At 36.8% G+C, this 12,234-nt stretch overlaps 2 protein-coding genes across 3 annotated transcripts in view; one reads left to right on the plus strand and one right to left on the minus strand.

The window, feature by feature from the left end:
• The window catches only part of LOC140344516 (cytochrome P450 2C23-like), a 14,272-nt gene continuing 2,038 nt past the window's right edge, over window positions 1-12,234 (minus strand). Inside the window, exons 2-9 of the mRNA XM_072431690.1 lie at window positions 11,403-11,565; window positions 9,274-9,423; window positions 8,285-8,445; window positions 6,775-6,951; window positions 5,415-5,562; window positions 4,446-4,633; window positions 2,787-2,928; window positions 1-1,068 (exon numbers count right to left, since the gene is read on the minus strand). Coding sequence (XP_072287791.1) covers window positions 869-1,068; window positions 2,787-2,928; window positions 4,446-4,633; window positions 5,415-5,562; window positions 6,775-6,951; window positions 8,285-8,445; window positions 9,274-9,423; window positions 11,403-11,565 — 1,329 coding nt within the window. The 3' untranslated portion in view covers window positions 1-868. The remainder of the gene's footprint in view (window positions 1,069-2,786; window positions 2,929-4,445; window positions 4,634-5,414; window positions 5,563-6,774; window positions 6,952-8,284; window positions 8,446-9,273; window positions 9,424-11,402; window positions 11,566-12,234) is intronic.
• The window catches only part of LOC140344517 (cytochrome P450 2G1-like), a 15,967-nt gene continuing 15,781 nt past the window's right edge, over window positions 12,049-12,234 (plus strand). Inside the window, exon 1 of one of the 2 annotated variants that reach the window (XM_072431691.1) lies at window positions 12,049-12,157. The gene's annotated coding sequence lies outside the window, so the exon portion shown is untranslated. The remainder of the gene's footprint in view (window positions 12,158-12,234) is intronic. The other variant, XM_072431692.1, reaches the window with a different exon arrangement.

Here is a 12,234-nt window from a genome sequence, read left to right on the forward strand (position 1 = left end):
TATTTATGTAGGCAGGTTTTATTAACACAAATGCATCTAGCACAAATTTATTCCAGTTTCAATTTACTGATTTCAATAATTCATTTGAGGGAAATTTGAAAGTTTTACAGCACATTATTATCCTTTTGTTTGCGAAAGATCATTTCCAACTACAATAATTGAGTGTGTGTATGCAGTCCTAATCCCACCTCACCATGTAATAAAGATTAAGAGTGAAAGACATGCTTCAAGATCAGAAAGCAAGAGGAACTGTGTTTTTTTTGCAGGATTACCAGCCCAGATGACCTAAACAAAATAAGGCAGCCACCACATGTAAGACATCAATATAATATATAATATAAAGCTACAATATAATATATTTTTGTTTTAGTGTTTAGATATACTCATTGTTTTTAACATTGGGGAACTCCTAAAGTACCTTTCAGGTCTTGGGGAACCCCTGCTATACTTACTATATCCACAGCTCACAGTACATTAGTATGGTGGTCAGTGGGAAGAATGCCAAAAAGATTATTGGTGTCAATGGTAAATTGTTCATTATTCAAGGAACCCCTCTGGGCTCTAGGGTCAAAAAGATCATCTTTGTCAATTAAAATGGCCTGAGAGGTGCAAACTGTTCATTACTCAAGGAACCCCTCTGGAGGAACTCTAGGGTCAAAAAGATAATTTGTCAATTAAAACGACCTAAGAGGTACAAACTGCTCATTGTTTAAGGAACCTCTAAAAACCTTTGGAGGAACCCTGGTTCAGAAATGCTAACATAAAAAGTACATACTATTTGTCACCCTTGCTCCACCTAGTTCAAAGACAATGTTATGCACCAATGTAGGTTGGTTGTATCCTAAATGCTAAAAAATTTTGGAAATCTTTAAACTCCTCCTTCTAATCCACGAGGAATGAAGATGATTTTACAAGCTGGTGGAACATTTTCCAAGCCACTTTCCTTAGGGGAGATGTCAAGACTTTTGGGATCCACCATTGATTTCAGGGTGAAGTATTGTAGGATAACAGTGAAGAAAAGGAAAAGTTGAATGCGCACCAGACTCTCTGCAATGCAAACTCTTTTTCCTAGAAGAATGAAATGACACAAAATAAGTCTGCAAACCAATGAGACCACACACCAAAAAAAAGAATATTACATCAAAAAACTGGATCTATTTGTCATGAACTTAAACAGTTTAAAAAAACTTCCACAAAGTACTTTTTTCTAAGCTTAGTAATTATGATGACATTGTGCAGGCTTTAATTACCCAATAATGTGAAGCAAAAAGTTTCATGGAACAGGTTAGGGGAATGTTTGCCAAATTAATCTCCATTTAACTTATTAACTCATTTAAAATAAGCATGCATTTTATCTGGAAAAGTGAAAATTCACTTGAAATTGAGCTTAAATTGAATAAGTGAACTTAAAACTTTAGTAAATCAAACCGAGTCAGTGACTAGGTAAATGATTACCCAAGAAATGCAAAAACAAAATGAGCCTTTATTAGCAAATAAAGAAGGTCAAAGTTTTAGTTTTATTTATTTAACTGATAAGTTGACCATCTCAACACTGAGGACAGTGTATCCACAGTAAATTGTAAAGCCCTGGAACATGGTATTATCAGCAAAATTCTGTGGGATGTCAGGGGTACCTGCGGTGTCCCATTTGTTTTTGTTGTTTTTTGGTTTTACATTATATTAAATTACAAGTGGGAAAGCCTGTTTTAAAGCTATTGGAATGTTTATCTATGTCAGAACCGGCCTGACAGTAAAGGGGTAAAAGGGGGCAGTGTGCCCTCTACTGGTATAGAAAGAACACAAGGGGGCAGCAAGCAAGTAGCCCTCCCCAGATACCTGACTTCTGCCTCCTACCAAGTGTATGTGTGTGTGGGGGTCCTAGTTGGGAATGACAGCATCATCCCCACAGTCTGACTCCCAAATGGTTGTGGGAGTTTATGGGGAGTTCATTGGGATCTTGACTCATTTTTTTTATTAAGGAGGCCACTAAATAGCTGCACCCATACCCAAAGGAATGGGGAGGCACAAGTTTACTGCCCTTTCCCCTTTCTTTTACAATCAAGTCAAGTTCCATGCCTGGATATGTTTGATTTTAAAATATGGTAAAGATGATATTGAAGTAAAAAGTTAAAAATTCGGATGAAATACTGTACATAGATGAGTGTTGTTTTACCAGCAAAAGTCCAGCTCAGACCTTTGTAAGACCCTATGTGGAACTTTATGGGTACCATATAAACTGATTTGTATTACAATTACAATTACAAGTCTTGACAATGTTGCATTTGTGGAAATATCAAATTGCAAGATTTTTTATATAAGTTATTTTCATGGTTCTTTTTTTTATAACTTTTTATTTTTAGCTCTTGTGCTAAGTGACATTTGTAAAAGTTGGGGATTTTTTTTTTATATCATGCTTTTTCCATGGATCCCCTGGCCATGAATCAAATAATATTAATATCAATTATTTAATTTTTACTTTCATATTTAAATATTTTCCTATGATTCTAGTAGGTCTGTTTGGAAATATGACACTCATCTCTATAAGCAGATAGTAAGTATCAAGATGCCCAAAACAAGGCTATAAAAACCATAGTAGTCATTCTTTAATTTATTTTAATTGAATTTAGCTAAGAACAATATAGAATGCACAGAATTATCAGCTGCCTCATAGAATAGTTCACTATCTTTTTTCTAAAGTTTGTTGTCCTCATGACTAATATCTCAAATAATATTTTTTTTTCCACAATATTTCCAAATATAGCTAAAGAGCTACACCACTTAATTACCTGCAGCAAATGCTAGAAATGCATTATTTTTCTTAAATTTGCCATTTTCATCCAAGAAATGTTTGATGTTGAATTCTCCAGGAGATTCAAAATGTGAGGGATCCTTTAAGGCTGAGGTCAACATAGGAAGGACGTTTGTACCCTGGAGATTAAATGGTTATTTTATAGTAATTTAGAAATAATGTAACAATCATTTTATCGCCAAAGTGGTGATAAAATGATTTTTAGTTGTTTGCCATATGACAAGTTAACAAGCTAATAGAAGCATTTATAAAAGTCAAAGCAGCTGTGTATTTTACCTTGCCAAATACTTTTTGCATGGTTGTTTTCAGGGTCAGTATTCTCCTTACAACCACCAACCAACCAATGCGGATGCGACCATTACTGCCTCATAGTTGGATGTTAGTGTACACAGCAGGCAGCATTCCTACTGGCTGTCAATTGCCAGGACTGGTACCACTTGTAACAACCACCAGCCTACACTCCCTGGCAGATGACGTGGGATTACCTGAGGAACGGAGTCTAAGTGTCTCCCGATCATCACCAGAGCAGCCCACAGGGGATGATGGGCTGGTGACCCCAGTGACCAATGGACTACTTTGCTAGGGGGAAAACACCAGGCCCTCAGGATCTCCCCACCAGGGACGAGCGGAACAAAGGGCTTTGGTGTTGGGAAAACAAAGAGCAGGTGTTGAGTCACACGACAGCGAGAGGTAGGATCTTGGCTGTGGGCAGCGCAGTTTAATATCAAGCACAGAGGTGGGTGGGTGGCAGGCAAGCATGGTCCAAGTTCAAAAACAGGTCAAGGCAGGTGGCAGACAAACAAGACAATGGCTGCTGCATATACTCTGTAATCCTTTTCAGCTGCGCACAGAATAAGAGCAGGGGATGCTAGTAAAGGCACATCTTTGCACAACTAAAGGGAGGTTGAGGATGCTGAAAGCTGTCGGACAGATGAACTGCGGGCAGAGTGGTAACACTAATTTACACAGTGGACAGTGTGGTTGTTTGTAGAGGTATTGCCCCTGATAACCCCCAGCCAATTGGGGTACTTCTTGCTATTAAGCTTGGCAACCAGTCAACCCTTTGTAGCCCTTTTTAAGATTTACATGTGAACTTCAAAGAACCTTTGCCAAACCAATACCCCTCACGATAAGCCAATGCAGTCTAGCATGCCTAGTTGTCATTTGCAGCAGCAAAGAAGATTAAGCAATGAGATGTCTGTCTTCTGCTTTGCAGCTTGCAGCATCTCCAGTTTTTACTTTTAGCTGTACATGTGCCTCAGCATGAAAGCATCTCTAGTGCATCCATTAAGCTCATCCATTGTGCACGCAGCTGAAAGGGATTTTTGAGTATGTACTGCAGCCAATAAGCACATTATTTTCTGGATATGATCTTGCCCTGTCATTGGCTACTTGTCCTTCATAGATTCTCATTTTCCAAGCTCCAGTTGCCCATCGTAGCACTGCTTGACCTTCTAGTGGTGTGATAATCTGTTTGGGCTACTTGTTGCTGATTATGGCTGTTCCCTGAACCTTTGATTGTATTCCCTGCTCAGTTGTGGCAGTACCTGTTTTTGGCACCCTAATAGTACATATGAGGCAGGCTCCGTCTGATTTTCTGCATTATTTATATATTTTACTTATAGCTTTCACTTACCCTAGGCATGTGGTAGCCATGAAATGTAACATCTCTGCTGGTGGCTCTGGCCAAACCTATTGGAAAGATGTCACTGTACCTCTGGATCTCATGAATAAGAGCATTTGTGTATGGCATAAGACTCCGATCTTCTGCTCTGGGTTCCCGGACTTGCCCAATTACTTGATCAATCTCTTCATGAATCTTATCTATGATATGTCCAGAAAAGAACAATATATGTTCATAGCTTTCTTTTTTTACACTCCCTCCATTTTATATAAAATTTTATTTTATACTTTGCTTTAACAAGCTCCTGACATATGTGGAAGTTTTGGGTGCACAGGAACAAAAACTGAAACCCTTTCACAGTCGAAGAACCAGATAGAGATATCTAACCCCTCTCTCTGGTTGCCCAGGACAGGTTACCCTGAAGCTCTACAATTAAAACTATTGCTTTCACTAGACCAAATACATTCTTCATTTTTCCTTTATTTATTAGAAGGTAACTACAAAAAAATGTGGTACAAAAAAAGGGTGGAAAGCCATAAGCAAAAACAGAGGAAAAAAGCACTCAATATCTAGTGGAGTATACAAAAGGGAGCGATTTACTTGGCAAACGTAAAACCACAGTAAAGTATTATTATACGCAAGAGAATCACAGGTAGTTTTCTTCCATGAATTTTGTTAGCTAAACAGATTTTATTTAGGCCCATAATATACATAGGATGCAGAGTAGTTAACAAGTCTCGTTACCCAACACGTTTCTCTAGTACGAGGCTTCTTCAGGGTACTTTTTTCTTGAATATTTACCATTTTTGGAGCTGGCAGAAATTTGTATTTCTTTAGTAGATTGAAGCAGGTGAAAGCAATAACAAATGACTGAAAACACTATAGAAGCATTTAAAAGCAAACTGCATTTGAACCACTTTTGGGACCTACGGAATCCTAAAAGCAATACCCAATAAAATGACACCATGTATTGCATTGTACCTTGTAACTCAGGATGCTTTATCAGAATTAAGTATCCAAAGTTCACAGTGACTGCAGTGCTTTCTGTCCCGCCTAGGAACATATCAAAGATTGATGCGCTCAGGTGTCTAATAGTAAAAGGAGTTTTTTCACCAACATTCTTCTCTTCCTGCAAATGACAAATAATATTAAATTGATACTGGTGTAACTTAATTTTGTCTACAAACCCTAATAAATATACATTTCCTATTTTAGGATGAAGTTTTATTACTAAATAAGGGTATACTAGATTGTGCTAAAAATAATAAATTTAGGCAGGGTTAAACATAGCAATAATATGTATTGTTGAAGCCTGCTGTTGTGTTTTTGTCACCTGTTGTGCTGGTTAAGCAGAACTCTCATAACTGACATCCTACATAACCTGTAGTGAAATGCTACAAACAAAGATAGAAATCAGAAAAAATATGGATAGCTGATCCATCTAATCACACAATTGTGCTGCCAAATGATTGGGTAATCTGACCTGGCTGTTAGTAACCAAACCTTGGAACAGATTAGGGAGCAATACACCTTTAATTATTTAGTTTGTATATACCCCAACACTTATAGAGTTTCACCAATCTATTAGTTCAAACAAGGCCACATCCCTTATTATTTAGAACTAGGAAAAGAGAGGAAATCTGAGAAATAACCTCTATAGATGGGAATACAGATTGCATAAATATACATCAAAATCACAGCTTTATTTACCATCATTAAAAAAAAATCAATATTAAAACATTTAAAAATGTGGATCAAACATTATCAAAGGTTCCTGTCTGGGTACCCCAAACAAAGGGACAGCCCTGTTGGTTCAACACGTTTTGCGGATTATATCCGCTTCTTCAGGAACAGAAAAGACAGGAACATCTAAAATCAAAAATATTTCAATATCAATCATCTTAATCCAAATTTTAAACAATTGAACTTTAAAAGTATATTTTTTTAAATGTGGATGTACCTGAAAAGGGGAGAATTACACCATCTAGTGATCTCCCAGACAGATCACCAGGAACTCCGTAATTACATAATGGATGTTTCGTTTAATACACATATACCCATCTGCCCCATCTGGTCTAGAGGTATAGGACTCATGTGTAGAGGTTAGTTTCTCTATGCAGAGAACATCATGGACATTGAAAAATCCATAGAATTTTCATGGACTGGCTGGATGACCAGGCATTTAGAAATTAGTGGCTACTACTAACTATAAGTAGAGTTTGACACTGGTTGGAATAAAAACATTTTTTGGGTTTGCATACACTGTAATTTCTAACAAGCTAGACTATTTTTAATCTGGGACAATCATATCAAGATCTGGGCAGTCCATGCATTCTCTAACCTGTTTCATCCTGATAAGGAAACAATCAATGTAATCTCGGGGACAAGCCGGATCCAGAGTCTCCTGGTGAAATTTGATATTCTTCATCATTTCATTTTCAAGGGGTATAAGAAGATTGAAAATGTTCCTGTGTGGTCCTGGTAAATAGCTCATGAATGTTGGGAAATAATCATACAGCTGTCAAAAGAGTTGTTGCAACAAAATAATTAAAGTAAAAAAAACATTGAACATTATTTACAGTTCATAAATTAAAGCATAGCTAAAGCCTTTGTTTATTGAATAGAGTGAGCAGAAATGATACCTTTTTTTGTATGAAAGCTTTGGATAATTTTGAAATACTGTCCCAGAGATTGGATAAGAAGTAAGGAAAACAATTCCCTCTTAGACAGTGAAGAAGTCTTTTATCCACTGATAATGAGACTTTTTATATAGAATTTGAAGAACAGAAAATTGTTCCACTTTTAGAAACCTGATAAGCAGTTCTTTTAACATATTTGGCTTGGTGGCTAGTACTCTGGTCCTTGCACCAATAGGTCTCAGGTTTGAATCCTGGTCTAGGCACCAGGCTAGGCACCGGGCACCAGGCACCATAGAGTCTGTGTCTTAGTGGGTTTCTTTCAGTCACTTCAGTTTCCTTCCACATCCCAATAATGTGCAGTTAGGTTATTTGGCTTCTCACCAAATATGACCTTAGATTGTATTAATGACGTATGAATATGTAGAGCTTTTAGATTGTGAGTCCTTTGAAGGACATGAATATGGGCATTGTAAAGTGCTGCATATTATGTCAGCGTCATACAAATATATAAGTAAATGATAATGGTAATTAAAAAATGGGGACATTTTTTATTCACTGTAAATATACAACACTATTTTTTCTGGGAAATGCCTGTTGTCTAATCTTAATAGAGAAGGTGAAACTGCATATGGACAGCCATAAACAGCCATTGAAACCTGAGTTCTAACACCTACCTATTTTATGCAGCACTAAAATAATTTAAAAATACATTTAAAAAAAAAATTTTTGAAGAAGTAAAAATATTTCAACCAAGCCTTTTTATAATGTGTACATGGCCCTATATGGGTAATATACTAAAAAAAACTTGTGATGTTTACGTAGGACAATGAATTATCCCTTTGCAATAAAAACTTAATTTAGCTTAGTGAATGTGGTGAAAATCCAATTTGTAAAGAATTGCAAGGAAATCTCAAAATACTTGAGTTTATCTACAATTTGTCTTTTACATAATTGGATGTTGAAGTAAGTGGAGTTTCAGCTCATTTACTAACACAAATAACTTATACTTTGCAAGGAAATAATTTAAACAGCCTATATTCCCTTTTCTAAAACCCCATAGAGTGAACTGCACACTAGCAAGTATTCAGAATTCATGTTACTTTGAGAAGAGCAGTCCAAGTGAATTGAGTCACTTATCTCTAAACTATCTATAACCATCACTGATCCTTGATCATATTGTATATGAATAATGCTAAAGTTAGAAATCCTCACCTGGCCCCAGGCAGATGACATAATACGAAAAGATTCACGTGCCTTCTGCAGGATTTCTATCCACCTCTTGTCATTGAAGTCATAGCGAGTACCCAACAATAAATTAGCCATAATATTGGAGGAGGCACAGATTAGGGTGGTGCTGGGCTCAAATGGCTGCCCTAAACAGAATAAAGGATTATAGCAATAAAACAAAAAACACCAACAAAAAAGAAGGGACATGACTTCTGAGGTCATTCTATGGATAAAGATAGTTTAAATGTGGCTTCCAACTTGGATGGAGGCCACATCAAGCTTTTTGTGAGACATTGGAGAAAGGTCTTTGTATTTGTAAAGAACTGCCCTTATCAAATGTTGTGAAATGGTGAATAATTTTTGTCCCCCCCCCCCCCCAAATTTGTCTTTTTGTATATTAAGAAAATGCCCTCTATTGAGCTACATGAAAGGTTTAATAAAAGTTAACCTCCATCCACATACAATAAACTTGATTTACCATTTATCTGTCAGATACAGAGGTCGTACTCTCTGAAAGGATCAATTCAGAAAGTGTGGAGTGAACACAGTTTTAATGACCTGCTTTGTATCAAATAGATATGAAGGATATTCTACTATCAGAATGGATATTGTATTAACAGCTTAAGTGGATCAGGTAGGGTGCTTTCAGTATGCAACATGATAGGGTCTTTCAGATAACTTTACTCCGGCTGTGTTCTTCTGGAAGAGCAAATTCCTGAATATGTTCTAGCAGGCATAGACTTGTAAGCAGTGAAGAGTTTGTAAAGATTCAAGAGGCAACAAACTGAAATGTTTGATATTTAACGTTATAGCTTAGTCTCCAAATAAGCCTGCTGTGATAGATACATGAATGACTAAATTTTTAAACCTTTATGTCTGCACCAAAAATTTAAATAAAAAACTGTGTTAGACTTTTTTATCCAGACACAGAAAAATGGAAAGGTGAACGGGACAGAAGGGTGAAATACACTTACCATTAAGGCTTTTGAAATGTCCCACTAAATGATGTGCCTCCTCCAGAATAAAGTCTTCTAAACTCTTCTTACCCATTCCAAGATCTTTAAGAGTCTGAATGGTGAATTGTCTCAACTGTTTCCATGTATCTCCATTGCTGAAAGATAAACCTGAAAACAACACAACAGTACCAACAAAATGTAATTGGAATTTATTCAGTCTAAATGTTCCCGGTATTTTGAAACTGTTGATTTATTGGTTACCCAATTACGAGTGAAGAACACAAAAGGAATGCAAACCCTTCTGTGGTAAAAACCTCTTTTTATGTGCTGTATACTGATGCCCCAACTTTATTGCTTTGGCCAGTACAATACTGGTATGAACACCTGTACCCATACTTTTTCTATCAGACAGAAATTAAAGTTAGACAAGAAATAAGTGGTTATCAAAAATGTGTTAAAAAGGGCATGTAATGAGGCCTAAAGAAGTAAAAGAGGTATAATAAAAATCAAATAATACAGTAATAAGAATGATATCAATTTTAAAACTAATCTCTGACTATGACAGCATCAGACTGCTTTCTAACTAACCACTGAAAAAAACACTACCTAAACCCCATTTTTACTCACTTAAAGCCATGGCCATGTAATGTTCCAGCCCATTTTTACAATTTCTTGTTTATTTCCTGAATGAGACTTATCTAGGGGTTCTGTATAACTAACTCCCTGATGTGGACACTACCTAATGGTACTTGGTTAATGGTAGCAAGATCCCTTTCTGAATAGGTCAGGAAATCGACATCTTTAAACATCCATTTGAAAGTGGATCAGCAATGGACCTCCGCATCAAAATCCAAATCATAGAAATTCTATACCAGTACATATATTTATCTATATGGGAAATAGTTCTCCTTGGGTGCTATGTTTCAGCATATAATATTAAAAAAGTTTTTTGTATAATCACTTAAGTTTGGCTGATGATGTTTTTATGCACATTGGACATTTTGGAGTAAAAAAAGATTGTGGGGATAATTAAAGTAGGTTGATTTTATTTAGTACTCCCTCTGAGTGACCGGTTCCAGCTGCAGGTGCAATGTTTTGATTAGTGGGGAGGGGGAACTGTGGAAATGCTACCTCCTCCTCTGCAGTAAACTAATGACATTGGGATTGATTTTATAAATCAATATGGACTGTTCACAAAGTAAAGTAAATTATCCTCTTGCAAAAAATATTTCTTTTTGATTAGTAAACGAGAGGAAGCCCTGCAGACTTCAATCATGTGCAAGAAAAAAAAGATATTTTAGATGTCTTTAAATGTGATTGGGTACTGGGTACAAAATTACTTATCACTGTATTTACTAAGCTAAAGTGAATTATCCCTTGTAAGGGGCTAATTCGCATGGGAAGTGAACATCCTAGTAAATAACATTGTTATCTCAATCTAAGCATAATTACTTGACCTTCATTTAGGAAACTTAATAACTGCAATATATGGAGAGTTAGTATATATATATATATATATATAGATATGAACAAATTTTATTATGATACAGGTAGTCCCAGGGTTAAGGACATCCGACATACGGATGACTCCTAGATACAAACGGCGCTTCCCTGCTCTCTCCTGTCCAGGATGGAGGCTGGATGGGGGGAGAGGAGCAGTGTGTATGACTTGCTCAAGAAATATTTTGCTAAACACAGCTGAGGCTGTGAGGGATCTGAGCTGTAACATTTTGTAATTCTTTAAAGACCAAGACAAACTCTGCAGTTGTTTCTTTTTGCATATCAAAGCACAGCTTGCTCCAGAAGTTAATGAATGTCCAAGCTCCATAAAGTTTTTTTTTTTTTGCTTTGTTTGTGATTAACTCACATTGAGGATTTCATACAATAACTGACACCATGCTGCCTAATTATATGTTGAGACAAAACATCTGTACTAATTGCATTTATTAAAATATGTACCTGTTCTGACTTACATACAAATTCAACTTAAGAACAAACTTAAAGTTTCTATCTCTTGTGTAACCCGGGGGACTATACTTTAAACACCAGAATTAAATTTAAATTAAATCAACATCTAGCTAAATCCACTGACATTTGAAAAACATTCACAGTTAATAGGAGGTATATTTTAACTTGTTACTTCTCACCTTCAGAATTGAAGAGACGATCAAACACTGGTATGGATCCTCGATTTAGAAAGGCGTCTCCATAATCTAAAAACACCTCCTTTAAGGCTTGATACCCAGTAACAACAACAATAGGCCTCGAACCAAAGTAAATAGTGTAGATGGGACCATACTTTTTGGTTATCTGTAGATAAATTTTGAAACATTTCTAATGGATGGCTTGATATATAATCTTTTGCATTCTGCCCCCACTTTATTAAAAATGTGCCCACCATTATTTGCCATTTTCAAGGTAAAACCTAAGCTTTAACAAAATACCTACCAACTTACCGGAACTGAGGACATTTTCCGCACCCACACCTCTTTGTCTTCTCCCTTTTCTGCCCCTGTTCATACATGGAGCTGCCACCAGACATAGTATAAAAAAGCTGAAGGAGTCGTCTCGAAGAATCTGATGAGATGAAGGGCTATGGACAGGGATTTTTATGGTAGGCTTGGACAGTGTGGAGTCACTACAAATGAAGAAGGGCAATGTGGGGTCACTATGATAGGGGAGGGGGCAGTGCATGGGTAATGTGGAAGGGGCAAAAGCAGTGTGGGGTTACTATTAGAGGAGAGAAGACAATATGGATTACTAAGGAAGGGGAGGGGACAATGAGGAGTCAGTAGAGAAGAAGAGGAGCAGTGTGGATTTGCTATTGAAGGGGAGGGACAGTCTGAAGTTGCTATAGAAGAAGATAGTGCAGCATGGTTCACTAGTCTCGCTGACTCTACGGGTAATTATTGTCACCCATTCTTTCCCTTTGCCCACTCTTTATATGGCTGGAGTAGGAAGGGGCGTTGAGGAGGTATG

The sequence above is a fragment of the Pyxicephalus adspersus genome, chromosome Z (assembly GCF_032062135.1).
Source record: "Pyxicephalus adspersus chromosome Z, UCB_Pads_2.0, whole genome shotgun sequence".
Lineage (NCBI taxonomy): Eukaryota > Metazoa > Chordata > Amphibia > Anura > Pyxicephalidae > Pyxicephalus > Pyxicephalus adspersus.